The sequence below is a fragment of the Brassica napus genome, chromosome A1 (assembly GCF_020379485.1).
Source record: "Brassica napus cultivar Da-Ae chromosome A1, Da-Ae, whole genome shotgun sequence".
In the NCBI taxonomy this organism is placed as follows: domain Eukaryota; kingdom Viridiplantae; phylum Streptophyta; class Magnoliopsida; order Brassicales; family Brassicaceae; genus Brassica; species Brassica napus.
In genome coordinates this window covers 18,942,427-18,961,942 of record NC_063434.1, presented here as the reverse complement: position 1 = coordinate 18,961,942, position 19,516 = coordinate 18,942,427, and the positions used below count along the sequence as shown (strand labels likewise).

Sequence of the window (19,516 nt, the reverse complement as noted above, 5' to 3'; positions counted from 1 at the left end):
ACAGATGCATGTGAAGTTGGCACGTGTAGACTGAAGATGAAGTTGAGTTGGTGTTAACACAAATGGGTTAAATTATATATTGTTATTGTAATGGGCCTCGTTTAATAAGTCCGATTTCTTTGTACTTTGCCCTTTGAACCTGATATTAATAAAACAGGTTTACAGAAGAAAAAAAGAGAGGATATTTACCCTATAGAAATATTCTTTGAGAAAAATATTAAAAAGTTTTAGGTGCATATCTTTAATTAATTAATTTTCTAGACATATATTTACAAATTTATTTACTATTTTTCCAACTAAAGGAATACTAATAAAGTTTTGGGTGATTATTTTATTTAGAAATGGGCAAGATACATACTCCATCTGTTTCAAAATAGATGATGTTTTAGAATTTTTTTTGTTATTTTAAAATAGATGAGGTTTTGATATTTTATATTATTTTTAATTTTACTCAAAACTTTGTAACCAATTAGATGATGCAAGTCATCTATGTAATTGGTTGATTTAAATTATATTTTTTAAACTAATTTTTTGAGAAAAGTAAAAATTTTAATATTTGTGCATTACAGTAAAACATCAATGTATTGTGAAATGGAAGGTGTATTAATTAATTAATTTACTCTTTTTCCAACTAAGGGGGTGTATTAAATTAAGGGGTTTGGGAGATTTTGGAGAGTTTTAATTTTGGTGAGATTTAGGTGTGTTTTGAAGTGATTTGAGTGATTTTAGCAAAAAATTATAAAATAAAAATAAAATTTAACTGAAAATTTTAGAATTGTTTAGGTAATTTGGCAAGATATTTACTGAAAATTTTAGAATTGTTCAGGTGATTTGAAATAATAATATTTAACTCATAATATTTGAAATAATAATATTTACCCTAGCAACACAAGGTCGATGGTGTTTCATAGATGGTTCATGGAAAGATAAGGATTCTTTTTCAGGGCAAGGTTGGTATAGTACTTTACCGGGGTTTGATGGTCTGTTAGGGGCAAGGAATGTAAGGGCATGTCTTTCACCCCTCCATTCGAAGGTAGAGGCTTTGATTTGGGCAATGGAATGTATGAATAATTTAAGACAGTTACAGGTAACGTTTGCGACGGATTGTTCTCAATTGGTGAAGATGGTTTCGGAACCAGAAGAATGGCCAGCATTCGAAAGCTATTTGGAAGATATCAAACTTCTCAAAAGAAGTTTCCTCAACTCAGACATCGTTCATGTTCCTCGGACGGCGAACCTTCGGGCGGATAGCTTAGCACGCAATGCTAGGAAACAATCGTCCTTTGTCGTTCACATGGATGCAGAGTTACCAACTTGGTTTACAGAGTCAACATGAGTCTGTAAATTCTTTGCTGTAAAAAAAAAACTCATAATATTTTCTCCAGTGTTGAGAAAATCAATTCTCAAATACGCAGATCTATGAAATAAGTACGTATAGTTCTAATCATGTGAACACATGAATTCATTTCAAAGTTCACTTTTTTCCCTTTTGATTAATCAGTGTTTCTGAAATAGTTGCTTTATGTTGTGTTTGTTTGTGGTAACATGTCCCTAGCTTGCATTGTGGTAATGACATCTCCCTTTTCTTTCATCATCTTGCATCGTGGTAACCTGTCCCTAGCTTATCTTTCTCTTCTTGATTAATCCATGGCCTGATTAGATACTTTGTTCATGATGGTCTTATAGAGTGGGATGTCTTTCATCAATGAACCATTTCCAGCCTCAGTTATTGCAGGTGATCTAGGCTGTCTGATTTCATCCGAGAATTTGTTTTCAAGTTCCATCTCTTCAAACAGCCTGCGGTCTCTGCTTCTGTGCCAAGAGCGCTTATTCTCTGCTTTCCAATCCTCTTCTTTTCCCTAACAACTGCTTGCTCGATACTTTTAGTTCTTTACTTCATGTCCTGCAATAGCACACTTCCATTGTCTTGGTTGGTACTGCTATACCCTTTAGGTTCTTCAGATATTACTGCTTCTGGATACTCACCATCATGAAGAAATTGAAAGAGTTTAGCTACTGAAGAATATAAAGGCATATATGCAACATGCTCATGTTTCACCAAATGGAAGGCACCAACAAGGTCCAGCAATAAAAGTTAATCGCTAGAGGTGACATGTCATTTATAATGATATGAACATGTATATTTGTCTACAACAATCTCCCTTTTCCCACTAACAATTGGTGTTGCCATCACTATGACGTATACGTACTTTCTAAATGAAACATGGTGGAAAAGTTTAGTTATCTCAAGGGGAAAACACTCAAAACAAAGTTTATGTCCATAATTTTATGAAAATCAACAAAAAGACTTGTGACTGAGAGCTTACTGCCAAACCGGTGAAGAAAAACATGACCTTCCCTTTGCCAGCTATTATTTTCTTTGTGGAAACTAAAAAATTGTCATTACAAATAGTCTAGAAATAAGAAAAAAAAATGTTGTTGCAATCAAGATTACATTTGTGTAGCATATGCCCACATAATTACTGCAATATTTGCTCTCCAGTTATTAGCATTCACTCTTTGTTGTTATTCAATACCCTGAAAATTTTCATCAATTGTTTTCCTCTTCGACTTCTTCATCTCTACTTTCTTCAACAATTACGTCTTCAGGAAGAAACATATCTGAACAGCATTCCTTACGAAGATAGCTGTGTAAAACAACACATGCAAGTACTAACTTTCTTGCGTCTTATACGTAAATGGTGGTGCACATTTGAAGATGAGAAATCTAGATTTAAAGATGCCAAAAATTCTCTCTATTACATTTCTCAAGCTTGAATGACGATGGTTGAACAATTCATTTTGATTTACCGGATCTTTTCCTTGTCCTCTAAAATCTTGAAGATGATAACGGGTACTTCGATATGGAGCTAGAAAATTACGACGATTAGCATATCCACAATTGACCAAATAAAACTTTCCTGAAATTTTAGAATGTATACAAATATGAGAAATACGTAAATTAACATAAGATTTTTTATCATAAGAAAAATATGTACCTTCTGGAACTTTTAGCCGGTTGCTACTTCTTGTTAAAGCATCTTGTAATATTTTTGCATCATGAGCTGAGTCTTCCCATCCACTAAGAACATACATGCATTCTAAATCAAAATTACATGCAGCTAAAACATTTTGCGATAGTTGTCCTTTTCTGTTATGATAACTAGATGAATCTTTTCCAGTTATCATGGAAAGAATATGTGTACCATCAATAGCTCCAATGCAATCCTAAGAAAAATATGAAGTCAGTGTTAAAATTTAATTACACTTAAAGAATACAAAAAAAAACTATTTACCTTAAAGTAAGGATAAAACCTTGTGATGTCTCTTATGTTTTGAGGCACCGTAGTTCCATGTTTAGCTATATAGCTTGAAGCAAGTGCATTTAATACCTTGAGAATTGTATTAAAGCTCCTACTTATTGAGAAACATGGCTTCTTGAATCTATTTTGAGCTTGAATATATCTTGAATTTTGACCAACAATAAACATAAACGTGGCCAACATTTCTTCGACTGAAACATATCTTGTATCTTTTACTCCCATCCGTTCTCTAATAATAAATCATAGCTTCATAAATACATCAGGATACATACGATATAAATGTCGAAAATGAGCAGGATATTCAACCAATGCATTTTGTATGTATTCATGTCCAAGTCTTGTAGTTGATCTTCTAATTGGGTGTTGTATTTGCAAAATCTGCGAAGTCAAATACCGGATCTTTGCGATGATGGACAAAACCAGGATCATAATATCAACATCTGTTTTAAAATTTGCCATCTTCTTTCTTTTCTTCCTAGCTTGTACCTCTTCACTTGCATACACAACGTGATTCATTGTATATCCTCATTCATAAACTCACAAGAAAGCAAAGCGGCGGAGAGAACACTCTTCTTACTCTAGAAGGATGAGGACAAATAAATGTACATGTAACCCTCACTCCACCCGCCAAATTAAAACATAATCTTTGTTGGTTTAAGAGATCCACTTCATAAGGAAATCTCTCTTTTTTTTGTTATTTATTTGCTAGATTCTTCGGTTATATATGGTAACAACATAAAGATATTGGAACAAATCAAGCATAACAAAATCTAAACATCTGAATCGTTGAGAAACAAGATAGAGAAGAAATTGATAAGGTCAAATAAAATTAATAAAGGTAAAGGTAACAACCATCCCACCGCCAAATTAAAACAGTCTTTGTTGGTGTAAGTAAACTTTATAATGTATATCTATACGTTTCTTCAAGAAAAAGCATATTTGTAGGAGCAGAAAATATTTTATTGAATGATCTGAAACTAGATAAATAAATAAAAAAACTTTGAATTGTTGCTAAACCAATGAAATAACCATAGCAATTTGCTAAAAGTAATAATAAAAACTCAAAACCTAAGAAAATTGAAAAGCTCCACAAACGGAAAAACCACCCGTAACACTTCAACCCTTTGTCAATGCATTGAACCTCATCAACTTTGTTTACGAAGATTTTTTTTTATCCATCCACGACGATCAGCTACAGAAATCTTCACGAATCCAGATTTCATGCCTAAACTGTGAACAAGAGTCATAGCTTCATACCGTAAATCATCATCCAAATCAGGAATTTCGTTGATAGCATCCCACACATTGTTAGCTTTGTCATCAGCTTCTTTCTCTTCAGCTTCTTTTTCCCATCGTTTCTGTATCATGCCAAAGATTTGGCTAGTGATTTCTGTCACCTCCTCACAAGCCTTATCTAAATAAGAATCAGTTCTGGCTTTTTTTCTTGGGGGAAGTTTTTCTCCAGTACTTTTTTCTGATGAAGAAAAAACTACGTTTTCATAACCTTGTTGGTGTATTATATCTTCTCCACTATTCATCATATGGACAAAACTTATATCATTTGCCTTCTCACTGTCTTCAATTTGGGAGTTAAAAGGATTAACATCATCATCTAACAACACATCATTATGCCATGTTGCAGTGTTTTATCCAAATATCATTTGTAACTCCTCAAAATCTTCAAATGAATCCTCACGCAAGTATTTATTATTGGGATTAGCCTAATTAAAAAAGAAAAATATCATTACAATAAGATTCATGCATATAATCAACATCAAAATATTCATAAATTTCTAGATATAATTTATACTTTTAAATAGACTTTCCATACTTCATCATCTGCTGTGAACTTGTTTGTTTTCCCACCCAAAACCAGAATTACAACGAAGAAAATCTGTCAAATTATGGTACCTGGTTTTCAGGATCTTCATCCTATTTTTGTCGTAGCCATATGTTTTCTTCGATCCAAGTTGTTGGTGTAGAACTGATAATACTCTTGTCTCGATCGTTAGCTTATTGAATTTACCACTAGCATCACGGAAACCATTGTTGATCGCATCCACTAGTGACCATAATAACAATCTGTTTTCAGGTCCAGACCATGAATGATATTGACCCTTACCTTTTGCATCTTGGGAATCTCCCATTGTATTGTATGGAAGCTAACTAATCACAAAGTACAACAGGGATGGTAAGAACATTATGCAAAGAAAACTATATATATTCATGAAAACATAACAAAGTATTAAAACAAACGTGGATGTAAAATAAAGTAAATAAAAATACTACTCACTATGATAGAAAAGAGGATGATCTTTGAAGTTCAATAATAATTTGGAAGCCTCTCCCTTTTAGAATATAAGATAACTACGTGATATTGAACATATATAAACACTGATATCTAACAACCTAACCCTAATAAATAACAAAGAAGCCCATGATTATATTTTGTCAGAAAACAGCCCATCATGCATAAAGTCCAAGCTAATGTTTTTTGCTCAGAAAACAACCTATAATTATATTTTGCTCGATGATGATTATGAACAGAGAAAAAAAGGAACAAACCTTGCAAGGTTGAGGACACGGTGGATGTCAAAAGAGAAGAAACAGAGCTTGATTCATGACATATAATGACGATAAGAGACAAGTTCCTTCAAGTAATTAGTGAAGGTTGGCCTCCAAGATCGATCCTTTTAATTGCGTAGCTGCGCGTGGTGGAGGATGGGGACATCATGAGTGAAGAAGAAGCCACAACGAGGCTGCATCGAGTCCATGAGAGGATGAAACCAGCCTAACGACTAGCCTCATAGAGGTGGACAAGGGATTAAGGATTAGCGAGCTGGAGATAAGAAAAGCTAAAATCCTTGACACGTCGGTGGCACGTTGAACCGAATGGAAGGGATAGAGAGGGGTAGCTTGGTTAGGAGAAGAGAAGAGCAGGTAAGGGTGGGGTGGAGAAGAGATCGGTGGCTAGGTGAGGAAGTGTGGGGTGGTACGGAGAACTAATTCATATGTGCGTATGTTGTGTTCATACATATATTCAAAATATATTAATTAATTTATTTCAAATATCTTCAGATAACATCTATAGAGATGTTATTTTACAAGACCTATTTTTAACTAAAAAAGAACGTGAAGTCTCCTAAAATCTATATCACAAATTTTTCTTGTTAAATATTGTTTTCAATTGAATAACAGGAGATTTGATATAGTTTATACAAATTGTTAATTGAATAACAGAGGATTGTAAGAAAATTGAAATAACTTTTCATAAATCACATATTGAATAACAGGAGATTTTAAAAGATTTTATAAAATGTTTGATTGAATAATAGGGGATTTTAATAAAATCTCAAAATCTCCTAAAATCTCTTAAAATCATTAAATTCAATACACCTTCCCCTAAAGGTGAGATGTAAAAGTTGTACAAAAAAAAAGAAACAACAATGACTAAAAAAGAGAACAATGAGGGACATTCTCTCTAAAAAGAGTCCTCAAAACTGGTTTCAATTCAGACACAACTGAAACCACAGACCTTACCATACACCTTACCGCACTGGATCCCAACTACCCTCTCTCAACCCGCACCAGTCCACACATGGTCAATCATCAGACCACGAAAAGAGTCTCTCTCTCTAGCGATCACACTTGACAACTTCGCTGGATCTGATCTTTAAGGAAGAAGCTCTATATACTCTCACACTCTACCAGAATTTCGATTGATTTTGAACGATTAGGGCTTTTGTTTGCTTAAAATGGTCTGTTGCTTGGAAACCGTTTGGTTCAGTGCCGGCGGCGGGTGAAACTCTCTCTCTCTCTCTCTCTCTCTCTGAGATGGCGGGTTCACCTGCTAAGTTCTTGTTCGGGTTCCTGATTCTTTCCATGGTCTTGTGGATGATCTTCGTGTGAGTTGTTAGTTCTAGTGATGATTTGCACATTCTCTAATTTCCTTCAGTAGCTGAGATTGCATTATATGATTTAGCTGCTATAGTCGGTGGTGGTGTGATTGTTTGTAGCTTCTTATTATTTATTTATTTATTTATTTCATTTTGACTCTCCAGACTTTGTTCAAGATTCTTTGCCTGGATTCTTAGCCGAGTGCTTGGAGCATCTGTTGTCTTCCGTTTTGGCGGTTGGAAATGCCTCAGGGATGTCGTCGTCAAGTTCAATAAGGTCAGAAGCACCCCAAACTTCTCTTAACAAACTGCTTCTGTAGAAGATCAATTGCAGGTTTTTTACATTATCTTGCTAGTGCTATGGTAATTTTAGTTTTCTTTTGCTTTATTCCTTGTGTTTCTACTGTGTAGTTTTATTTCTTCTGTGCATTTTTACATTATCTAGCAGTATCATTTTTTTGATGATTGATTGTGTTTCTTCTACTTGGACTATATAGTTCATTTGCTTTTGGTTTGAGTGTTTTTTTTTTCAGGGTGCTATTGAGTCGGTGTCTGCTGGTGAAATTAAACTAAGCTTACGACAGTCCTTGGTCAAACTCGGCGTTGGTTTTCTTTCTAGAGATCCTAAAGTGCAAGTCTTGATATGTGATCTTGAAGTTGTAATGAGGTCATCGACTTCAGCAAAAAATGTACCCAAAGCCAAAAGTCAGAAACCTCGTAATTCTGGCTGGGGAAAGTGGATGCTGGTGGCTAATATTGCCAGGTTTCTTTCAGTTTCCGTCGCAGATATGGTTGTCAAGGTTATTGGTTTGAGTTTACCATCTTTCTTTCTTCATGTTAAATACAATACGGAGATTTGATTGCTTTTAGGAGAGATCTCTGGAAATAATTTTCTAACAATCTTGGTGAAATGCAGACCCGAAAGGCAGTAATGGAAGTCAAGGAACTGAAGTTGGATATATCGAAAGATGGTGGGACAAAGCCAAATCTATATGTAGAGCTGCATGTATTACCGATTCTGGTTCACTTATGTGAGTCACGCATGACGTCTGATCAGTCGTCTACCTCAAGCTTTGAAAGGTCTACTGCTTCCCAAACGACCTCTGCCACAACAGACAGATCCTCTGCTGCTTTGTTTTGTGATGAGCTCTCTCTTTCTACTGAGTTTGGACATGACAGGTACCTGCTTTACTAGATTACATCTATAGACTGTTTTGGGAAACTTGCACTCTCTAGATTGCTCTCTGACCTTTTAAGATGCTTCTGCCCTTATTTGTCAGAAGATAAATCTTTACTCAATCAGTGGTTTGCTCAGTTTTTGTTGTTTGTTTTTTAACATAGGGCTGTAGGTATTTTTTTACGAAATGTGGAAGTTATATCTGGAGATGTAACACTGACTTTTGATGAGGATTCATTTCCAAAGAGCAAACAGTCATCATCTACTCTTCATTCAGATGAAGTTGTAACGTCAACTAGTGCTGATTCATCTGCCAAGAAATCTCCTAAAGAGCATCAACTGGTGGCAGCTCTCGCAAAATATTCTTCATCTTTTCCTGAAATGGTTAGTTGGCATATGAAAATTGACTTGGCCAGTGATTTTACGTGTCTTCAGTGAGTCTGCGTTACATAGATTAATCTTATATAGAAAGTAAAGTCATTATTTTCATCTAAGCTCTACTGATGCTTTGGTCTTGCTGACCAGATCTCATTCAAACTACCCAAACTGGATGTGAGATGTGTCAATCGAGAACATGATCTGGCTGCTGAGAATAACATCACAGGAATTCAACTTAGGAGTGTTAAATCAAAATCTTTTGAAGACACAGGAGAGAGTACACGTCTCGATGTTCAGATGGAACTCAGTGAAATTCATGTATGATTGTGTAAGGTCTTTCAGATATATGATTTCCAAATCTCTTATTTACTAATTCTATGCTCTTGTGTTTCCTTGCAGCTTTTTAGAGAAGCTGAGTCCTCTGTTGTGGAGATTATGAAAGTTGATGTGGTCTCTTTTATCTACATCCCAATTCAGGTTCGAAATCTCATGACATTATACTTTTTCACTTTCTATTTCTCAAAGCTCTTTTTATTTGACTCAACACTCTGACTTGGGAAAGCTGTGCCTACTTTCTTGTTTCCTTACAACTGACATAGGTTTCTGTTTGTGGTTTTACTCCTCAATTTTCCCATTAGATCATGGGCTCTTTTAGTTCTTGCTTGACATTGGTAACATCATTTCGATCTCCAAAATATTGGTTGATCTAATAAATGGACAATCTACTTCATATCACCATAAAGGAAATGCACTTTATTATTGTATCACATGAATTTATGCAGAACGAAGAGTATCTTATGTTGGTATGCATCAGTTTGAGTTATACTCTTTAAACCATGAAAAGTTTATGTTGCTACATATTATCTTTTTTTTCAGCCGGTTCTGCCTATTAGAGCTGAAGTTGATATAAAGCTGGGAGGTACACGATGCAACCTATTCATCTCTAGGCTACAGCCATGGTTGCGTCTTCATTTCTTGAAAAAGAAAAAACTGGTGCTACAAGGTCCCACTCACACACTCGGTAAATCAAAAGCTGCTGATACGAAAGCCATTATGTGGACAGGCACAGTTTCAGCCCCTGAGATGACTGTTATGCTATATGGTATTGATGGTTCGCCTATGTATCATGTAAGTAACTCAAGTATATCTCTCTGACACAGTTTTGATTAAATTTAGACTGTAGTCGTAAGATAGGGCCACACAAGCCTTTTCACCTGATTGATTATTTTTGTTGTTCGTTTGTTGCGCACATATGAATTTGCTTTACTATATGCTAAACAGTAAAATGTTCTTGGTGTCTTATATGCAGTTTTGTTCGCAGTCGTCGCATGTGTTTGCAAATAACATTTCGAGTACGGGCACAGCAGTTCATGTTGAACTTGGTGAATTGAATCTGCATCTGGCAGATGAGTACCAGGAATGCTTTAAAGAAAACCTTTTCGGAATAGAGCCGAACTCTGGTTCGTTAATGCATATAGCAAAGCTTAGCTTGGATTGGGGAAGAAGTGACAGGACATCATCTGACGAAGTTGGTTGCAGAAGTAAATTGGTACTCTCAGTAGACGTGACTGGAATGGGTATTTACTTTTCTTTCAAGCGTGTTGAATCCCTCATAACAAATGCTATGTCCTTCAAAGCTCTCTTCAAGACATTATCTGTTTCCGGAAAAAAGATGAATCAAACGGGAGGAGTGCAACCATCCAAAGGATCTGGGAAAGGAACTAGGCTTGTGAACCTGAATCTTGAACGTTGCTGTGTGAATTTCTGTGACGATACAGGATTGGACAACACACTTATTGACGATCCTAAAACCGTCAATTATGGATCACAAGGTGGCCGAGTTACGTTTAGTTCATTGGCTGATGGCAGACTACGCACAGCGAGCATTCAGTCTACTGCTTCTAAAGAGTGTAAAAGACTGAAGTACTCGGTCTCTCTGGAAATATCACATTTTAGACTTTGTCTCAACAAGGATAAACACTCAACGCAAATGGAACTTGGAAGAGCAATGTCTATCTACCAGGAATATTTGGAGGAGCATAAACCTTGTTCAAAGGTCAAGTTGTTTGATATGCACAACGCGAAGCTTGTACGTCGATCTGGTGGTCTCAATGAAATAGGTGTCTGTTCTCTTTTCAGTGCTACTGATATTTCACTGGGTTGGGAACCTGACGTCCATCTGTCTTTCTATGAACTGTTTTTGCGGTTGAAATCCCTGGTTTTTGCACAAAGGCTTAAAGAACATGAAAGGGAATGCATCTCTAGTGTGAAAGATGGTGGCACGGGTGAAGAAATAAATCTGTCCAATTCTGTTGACAAGCAGAAGAAAAAGGAATCTATGTTTGCTATTGATGTGGAAACGTTGACAATATCAGCTGAGGTAGGAGATGGGGTAGAGGTTAAATTGGAGGCACAATCAATATTTTCTGAGAATGCCTGTATAGGAGTGCTTCTTGAGGGGCTTATACTTGCTTTTAATGGATCTCGAGTGTTTAAAACTACAAGAATGCAAATATCAAGAGTTCCTTCTGCCTCGTCGAGTTTATCTGATGCAGTCCCTGTAATGACAGGTGGTCCTTGGGACTGGGTAGTACAAGGGCTTGATGTGCATATTTGCATGCCACACAAACTGCAGTTGCGTGCCATAGATGATTCGATTGAAGACATGTTGCGAGCCTTGAGACTTATAACTGTAGCGAAAGGTAAAAACATTTTTCCAGGAAAGAGAGAAACCTCGAAGCCTAAGAGTAAGAAATCTAGTCCAAAATTTGGCCGCATAAGATTTTGCATACGCAGGCTTACCGCAGATATTGAGGAAGAACCAATTCAGGGTTGGCTTGATGAACACTATCATCTGGTTAAGAAGGAAGCTTGCGAGTTGGCTGTCAGATTGAAATTTCTTGAAGATTTTATTCACAAAACTACTCAGTCTTCTAAAGGTGCTGAAACAAGTGATCCTTCAGATGAAAGAAAGATGCTTTTTGATGGGGTTGAAATTGATGTCAAGGATCCTTTAGCTATTAACAAAGTCAAGGATGAGATTCATAAACGGTCTTTTCAATCGTATTATCAAGCATGTCAGGGTTTAGCTCCCTCAGAGGGTTCCGGTGCCTGTAGGGAAGGGTTTCAGGCAGGTTTTAAGCCAAGTGCTGCTAGAACCTCTCTTCTCTCTGTTTGTGCCACAGATTTTGATTTAAGCTTGACGGCAGTTCATGGTGGTGATGTTGGTTTGATGGAAGTCTTAAAGAAGCTTGATCCTATTTGTCAAGAAAATGACGTACCCTTTTCTCGGTTATATGGAAGCAACGTTGACTTGAAAACTGGAAGTTTGGTAGTTCAGCTAAGAAATTACACACTCCCTCTTCTCTCTGGCACTTCTGGCAAATGTGAAGGTCGTATTGTACTTGCTCAGCAGGTTTGATTATTTCTTGCCATCTGTATATTTATGATTAATTTTTGTTCTCTGACTCACCGGTTTCTGGTAATGGCCTCAACTGACTAATTATATGACTGCTTGTGATTGTTCTTTTATATTAGGCAACGTGTTTTCAACCACAAATTTCGCAAGACGTATATGTAGGAAGATGGAGAAAAGTGCGAATGTTCCGGTCAGCAACTGGCACAACTCCGCCGATGAAGACCTACTCAGATCTGCGCATACACTTTCAACAAGGACAAGTTTCCTTTGGAGTTGGATATGAACCGGCGTTTGCAGACATTAGCTATGCTTTCACAGTGGCTCTTCGTAGGGCTAATCTGAGTTATAGGAGTCCAAGTGTTCCACCTCCCGTTAAAAAAGAACGAAGCTTACCTTGGTGGGATGATATGAGAAACTATGTTCATGGCAATATCACTTTATCTTTTTCTGAATCAAAGTGGGATATTCTTGCTACAACAAATCCGTATGAGAGTCTTGATAAACTTCAAATAGTGACTGGTCCTATTGAACTTCGGCAGTCAGATGGTCGCGTGTTTGTCAATGCTAAAGACTTTAAGATAAAACTGAGCAGTCTGGAGAGTTTGATTAGCCGACACTCTTTAAAAGTTCCAGTCGGCACCTCTAGAGCTGCATTTATTGAAGCCCCTTTGTTTAATCTCGAAGTTACAATGGACTGGGAATGCGAGTCTGGGGATTCTTTGAATCATTACCTATATGCATTTCCAACTGAAGGAAAGCCTCGTGAAAAGGTTTTTGATCCGTTCAGATCAACATCACTCTCGCTTCGGTGGAATTTCTCCCTTAGACCGGAGAAATTTCACCAGTCTTCCTCAGGTACAGAGCAGTCAACAGACACTGGAACTGTCTATAGCTCGCAAGACAAGCCTGAGACACCCACAATGAATCTTGGAGCTCATGATTTGGCATGGATACTTAAGTTCTGGGGTTTGATGTACTATCCTCCTCACAAGTTACGTTCTTTCTCCAGATGGCCTAGGTTTGGTGTCGCCAGAGTTGCAAGATCAGGAAACTTATCTCTAGATAAGGTTATGACGGAATTTATGCTCCGTGTAGATGCCACTCCTTCCCTGATCAGTTACATGCCTTGGGACTCTGATGATCCTGCCAGAGGATTGACGTTTAACATGGCAAAGCTAAAATACGAATTATGCTATAGTCGTGGGAAGCAGAACTATACATTTGAATGCAAGCGAGATGTGCTTGACCTTGTATATCAAGGTCTTGATCTTCACGTGCCTAAGGCTTTTATTAACAAAGATGTGCATCCTTCCATTGCTTTGAGGAAAAGCACTCAAAGTGCTTTGATAGACAGAATACCCTGTGGAAAGAATCGCAAGAGGGATGAGAAGCATCGCGATGAAGGTTTTCTATTGTCGTGTGATTATTTTACAATCAGAAGGCAGGCCCCAAAAGCTGATCCGGAAAGGCTATTAGCTTGGCAAGAGGCTGGAAGAAGAAATCTTGAGATGACATATGTGCGGTCTGAATTTGAAAACGGAAGCGAGAGTGATGAACACATACGATCAGACCCTAGTGATGATGATGGATACAATGTTGTCATTGCTGACAATTGTCAACGGGTCTTTGTTTATGGCCTGAAACTCCTGTGGACCATTGCGAACAGAGATGCTGTTTGGTCTTTTGTTGGTGCAATATCGAAAGCATTTGAGCCTGCCAAACCTTCTCCGTCGCGTCAGTATACACAGAGGAAGATTACTGAAGAAAGCCAAAAAGAATCTTGTCAAGAAACGCATCAAGGGGAAACGATGAAGTCTTCTGCTAGTCCTGGAAGAAATATCCCTTCACAGCCTATGGAGATGGCAGGACCTCTTTCATCACCGTCACACTCGGTGAAAATTGAGAAATCATATGACAGAGCTGGTATGTCTTGATTTTATAATCAATGTCAGTTTTGTTCTTTTTTTATCTTAATCAAACTTTCTTTAAGCACTGGAATTTCTAAGAGAACTTACTGCTTTATTCGCGATACATCATACTTACGTATATTTGACCTAGATCTAGGTAAAGTTGAGAACAGTGAATCTGAGGAAGAAGGCACTCGTCATTTCATGGTGAATGTCATCGAGCCACAGTTTAATCTTCACTCTGAAGAAGCTAATGTAAGTAATAATTGTCTTAGAAGTTAGAAGAATGGACATTCGACACCATTACCTATTTTAGGGTCTTGTCTGTTTAATTCTACTTAGTTGGCCTTCAAACCTCTGGACGCATATATTAGAGTCTCGTGTTGGCAAATATATACTATTTGGTTGGACAAGCTGCATGATGAATGTAGTACCCACTAAAATTGACATGTTATTGTTTTATGTAATAAAAATCGAATTTTCTTACTGGTTGATTAATGTCTATGGATACCAGGGACGCTTTCTGCTTGCTGCTGTTAGTGGCCGTGTTCTAGCACGATCGTTTAATTCCATCATGCGTGTTGGTGTAGAAGTGATTGAACAGGCTCTAGGCACTGGAAGTGTCCAGATTCCAGAATGTAATCCTGAAATGACATGGACACGGATGGAAATTTCTGTAATGTTAAAGCATGTGCAGGCTCATGTTGCTCCGACTGATGTTGACCCGGGTGCTGGATTGCAGTGGCTCCCAAAAATTCGTAAAAACTCGCCAAAGGTGAAACGTACTGGGGCTTTACTTGAAAGAGTCTTCATGCCTTGTGACATGTACCTTAGGTATACAAGACACAAAGGTGGAAATCCTGATTTAAAGGTAACGCCATTTCTAATAGTTAAGATTTCTTTATATTGTTTGAACTTCCGTTTCAGAATCTTTTCAGAACCAAATTCCTGTTACCTCGCAGGTGAAACCACTAAAAGAACTCACTTTCAATTCACACAATATAACCGCTACGATGACTTCTCGGCAATTCCAGGTTATGCTGGATGTTCTGACTAATCTTCTCTTTGCAAGGCTTCCAAAGTGAGTATTGAAACCTGAATAAAAATTAAAGGCGATACCTATAGATTTGTTTACTGCAGTAACTAGCTTGAATAAAAATGAAACCTGAATAAAAATTCTTGTTTACTGCAGTAACTAGCTTGAAATAAACACAAGTGCTTTTCAGAATCCATACCACTTCAGTTCACCAATGACTAGAGCTACTTAATTACCTAAAGTATCTGTTTAGTTTTTGAAGTTTTCTAGCATTAAGAAGGATCTCCTTTGCTGATTCAGGCCTCGGAAAAGTAGTCTCCAATGTCCCACTGAAGATGAAGATGTTGAAGAGGAGGCTGATGAAGTAGTTCCATATGGAGTTGAAGAAGTAGAGCTTGCAAAAATTAACCTTGAAGAAAAAGAGCGAGCACGAAAATTGCTTCTTGATGATATTAGAAAACTGTCTCATTGTTCCGACAGTATGGCTGACACACATATGGAAAGGGAAGGTGAATTGTGGATGATTAGTACCAGAAAATCCACACTGGTAAGATATTACCGAGGGAAGTATGTTTAGATGCTATATTATGATGATAGTGTGAAGTAACCTCCGCTTTAGAGATTAATCTTTCAGTGTTTTCTTACAGTATGCAACTATTCAGCTAAGAACTTTATGTTTTTCCCAAGTGTCATCCTTCTGTTTGCCTCCTGTGAAATTAGATCGTTATGACAATATAAAGCTGATGTTGCATTTGGTTTGGTTTAGGTGAAAGGATTAAAGAAAGAGCTCTTACATGCACAGAAGTCTAGAAAGGTGGCTTCTGCATCTCTAAGAATGGCGCTACAGAAGGCTGCACAGCTGCGACTGATGGAGAAAGAAAAGAACAAAAGTCCATCATATGCTATGTGTATTTCCTTGCAATTCAATAAGGTTGTTTGGAGCATGATTGTAGACGGTAAATCCTTTGCTGAAGCAGAGATAAATGACATGGTAAGTTTATGCATATGCATATCATGTTTTGTTATTCACCATCACTCTTTAGAATGTGAAATGATGAGAGTTTACTTGATGAGCAGCTTGTTTAGAATCTGTTGCAGTGTACGTAGTCTGTTGCAACAAATTAAGAACCAGTACATATTTAACTGGATTTATACATGCAGATTTATGACTTTTATCGGGATTACAAAGACATTGGAGTTGCTCGATTCACCACCAAGTCCTTTGTTGTGAGGAACTGTTTGCCTCTTGCAAAGTCGGATATGCTTTTATCAGCGTGGAATCCTCCAAGCGAGTGGGGAAAGTACGTTCTCTCTTTGTTTGCTTATCATATCACATGCTTTGCAATGCATTTTAATCCTGAATGATGGTTTCTTAGATGCACTGGTGAAGGTTTTAATGTGTTGAGATAAATTAATGGAATCATAGGTATATAGAACTTAGCACCATAAACTCAAACTTCAATAATTACGAATTTGACACTAGTTCTGACTTTGAAAGTGTGCTTCTCTATCTTACCACATATGTTGGAAGAGACTAAAAGCATTCAAACTTTGTATCAGTTCTCATCTGCTAAGTGAAAGTCATTACAAGTGACGTTAGTTTTATTTGCAGGAATTTTATGCTACATGTTGATGCAAAGCAAGGAGCACCAAAAGATGGACACTATCCTCTTGAGCTTTTCCATGTATGTATCTTTTTCTCTTTCCATGATTAGTTACTTACTGGATTTGAAAATAGTGACCCAACGTAACCATTCTAATTAACAGTCTACATCTTTAACCGAACTATGTTTGATCACCGTGTGAATTTTAAAATTTGTACGATAATACCTGAAAATCTTGTAGGTTGCGATTTACCCCCTGAGGATTCATTTAACAGAAACAATGTACAGAATGATGTGGGAGTATTTCTTCCCAGAGGAAGAGCAAGATTCCCAAAGGCGACAGGTCAAAAATACATCACAATTCAGCATTTTTTAATGAAAATCTGATAATTGTTGGAAGTTTGTAGTGAATGTTTTTTGGTTAACTTTCTCTGCCGCAGGAAGTTTGGAAAATTTCGACAACAGCTGGTTCGAAACGTGTGAAGAAAGGGTTAGTAAGTCATGAATCTTCTACAACTAGTCACTCCAATGTTGAAGCATCTCGGGGGAGTTCTGCAGGGCTGTCACAAAGCAATGCTGACTCTGTTCAAGTAACCTATCACCTTAGCCTGCACTTGTAGTTTGAAAGAACTTTCACCATTCTTTTTCTGATTTAACTTACATTCTATTGGCAGAAATCAAATACTCTCAGCCTCAGGTCTAGCACGGGTGGTTTTGGTCAGGAGTTGAGAAGAACATCTTCTTTTGATAGGACCTGGGAAGAAAATGTAGCACAATCCGTAGCCAATGAACTCGTTCTACAAGCTCACTCTTGCACCGTGTCATCTTCCGTTGAACAACAGGAGGATTCCTCTAAACAGAAGATCAAAGAGACAAAACCTGTCAAGCCTGGCCGCTCTTCTCATGAAGAAAAGAAAGCTGGAAAATCTAGGCCTAGAAAGATGATGGAGTTTCACAACATCAAAATAAGCCAGGTAACTTGGCTAGTAGTCTCTACAACATCAAAATTGATTTGGTTTAATCGGTTTACAACATTTCATCTTCAGGTGGAGCTTCAAGTGACCTATGAGGGCTCAAGATTTGTTGTAAATGACCTCAAGTTGCTGATGGATACATTTGACCATGTTGAGTTCACTGGGACTTGGAGAAGACTGTTTTCTCGTGTTAAAAAACACATCATCTGGGGAGTACTGAAGTCTGTTACAGGAATGCAGGTCAGAAATTTGAATCATAGATAGGTTGTGAGGTTTTAAGGTTTAAAGATAAGTAAAGCTGATAACAATCAAAAACTATTTCAGGGGAAGAAATTCAAAGACAAATCACAGATTAACCGTGGGATTACTGAGAATGACCTTAATCTAAGTGACAATGATCACACGGGGAAACCAGTGACGTTGTTTAAGCGTCAAAGTGATGGAGCAGGGGAGGGATTTGTTACTTCTGTTAAAGGACTATTCAACACGCAAAGGCGCAAAGCCAAAGCATTTGTGTTGAGAACTATGAGAGGTGAAGCAGAGAATGATTTCCACGGGGAGTGGAGTGACAGTGATGTAGAATTCTCTCCTTTTGCTCGGCAATTAACTATAACGAAAACTAAGAAGCTCATCAGACGTCACACTAAGAAACTACGTCCAAGATCTCAAAGAGGTTAGCACATCCTGATGTAACATTTTGTCAGAATGGACATGTCATTAGAACTTGTTCTTTATTCGCTGGACTCAGCACTTTAACTTGTTTACTTTCCCCTTAGGTTCGACTTCTCAGCAAAGAGAATCACTTCCATCATCATCCAGAGAGGTTACTGCATTTGAAAGTGATTGTTCAAGTGGATCTTCACCGTACGAAGATTTTAAAGATTAAGATCATTCTTCTTGGCTGAGGTAGGAAGGGAAGGATAGACTTCTCAGCTTTTGACAAGACTTGTAAATTTTGTTTTTTCCCGGCTGTAATAGGAGAAGAACGAACAATATTGAGAGAGAGAGATCAACAATATTGTACAGACGTTGGTATATTGGAAAAGAAATTAGAAACCACAGGTCACTTCATCAGTCTTTACCGTATCCAAAACAGCAAGTGTTGCTTATCAGCTAAATTGCATATAAGCTTCGTTCAATTACAAATGGCTTATAGTTACGTGTTGATGTTGTCCGCATAATCATGAAGTAGGTCAACAAAAGAAAAAAGAACTAACATTGTCAAAATTTAAGGAATATGCTTACTCCTTCTCGATTTGAACTTAAGCTTTTGTCTTCGTATTTAAACGATTGATGTTATAGAGTTTAATTAATGTTTTTAAACTATGCAAATAAAAGAAAAATGAAAAAAAGAAATATGAGTGGTTGAACTTATTAGAAAATAAATAAAAATTTTAATTAATCAAAAATAAAATTGTTAATAGATAATAAAAAATACATTTAATTTTTATTAGTCTCTGTGAAATATACAAAATATCAAATATTTTAAATATGGGAGGTATTTTTCCAAAAATTTAGATCACTTTTTGGTTAAGAATTACGGAAATGTCCATTTAAAAGTATGCTTCACTGGTTGGACCATCACAGATAGAAGGCTATACTATACAGATTAACAGTGATAAGCGAGCCGAAGTGACAAATGGATTGTCCACGCTTAAATTGGCTTGCACAAGTTGATATTTTGAATATTGATTGTACAAATCCAAATATAACGAAATTCAAACATGACCACTGGATTGTCCACAAGATCGAAGTAATAAACTAGACGTGTCTAAGGAATTAGTCATGATAAGTGAACATTTT

At 37.0% G+C, this 19,516-nt stretch overlaps 2 protein-coding genes and 1 pseudogene across 6 annotated transcripts; 1 reads left to right on the top strand and 2 right to left on the bottom strand.

Moving 5' to 3' along the window:
- Positions 1–1,037: 1,037 nt before the first annotated feature.
- Positions 1,038–3,844, bottom strand: LOC125576233 (putative nuclease HARBI1). The gene is made up of 3 exons (XM_048735735.1): positions 3,297–3,844; positions 3,000–3,228; positions 1,038–2,921 (listed from the first exon to the last, which is right to left on the bottom strand). The coding sequence occupies exons 1-3, from the start codon at positions 3,543–3,545 to the stop codon at positions 2,674–2,676; spliced, it is 726 nt and encodes a 241-aa protein (XP_048591692.1). The 5' UTR covers positions 3,546–3,844; the 3' UTR covers positions 1,038–2,673.
- Positions 3,845–4,205: 361 nt separating this feature from the next.
- On the bottom strand, positions 4,206–6,648 carry LOC106362163 (annotated as a pseudogene).
- A 267-nt stretch (positions 6,649–6,915) lies between these two features.
- On the top strand, positions 6,916–18,772 carry LOC106449195 (protein SABRE-like). Of its 5 annotated transcripts, none has more exons than XM_022719408.2 (23): positions 6,916–7,228; positions 7,385–7,496; positions 7,753–8,019; positions 8,136–8,398; positions 8,561–8,780; positions 8,922–9,092; positions 9,174–9,251; positions 9,651–9,902; positions 10,084–12,189; positions 12,312–14,115; positions 14,257–14,354; positions 14,614–14,970; positions 15,062–15,180; positions 15,436–15,682; positions 15,902–16,126; positions 16,297–16,436; positions 16,748–16,820; positions 16,981–17,082; positions 17,180–17,329; positions 17,414–17,713; positions 17,786–17,953; positions 18,038–18,386; positions 18,490–18,772. In XM_022719408.2, the coding sequence occupies exons 1-23, from the start codon at positions 7,158–7,160 to the stop codon at positions 18,597–18,599; spliced, it is 7,782 nt and encodes a 2,593-aa protein (XP_022575129.2). In that variant the 5' UTR covers positions 6,916–7,157; the 3' UTR covers positions 18,600–18,772. The 5 variants fall into 5 exon arrangements, with proteins under 5 accessions (XP_022575129.2, XP_048591666.1, XP_013746462.2 ...); XM_048735709.1 differs by having other exon boundaries at positions 16,736–16,820; XM_013891008.2 differs by having other exon boundaries at positions 14,251–14,354.
- The last annotated feature ends 744 nt before the right edge of the window (positions 18,773–19,516 follow it).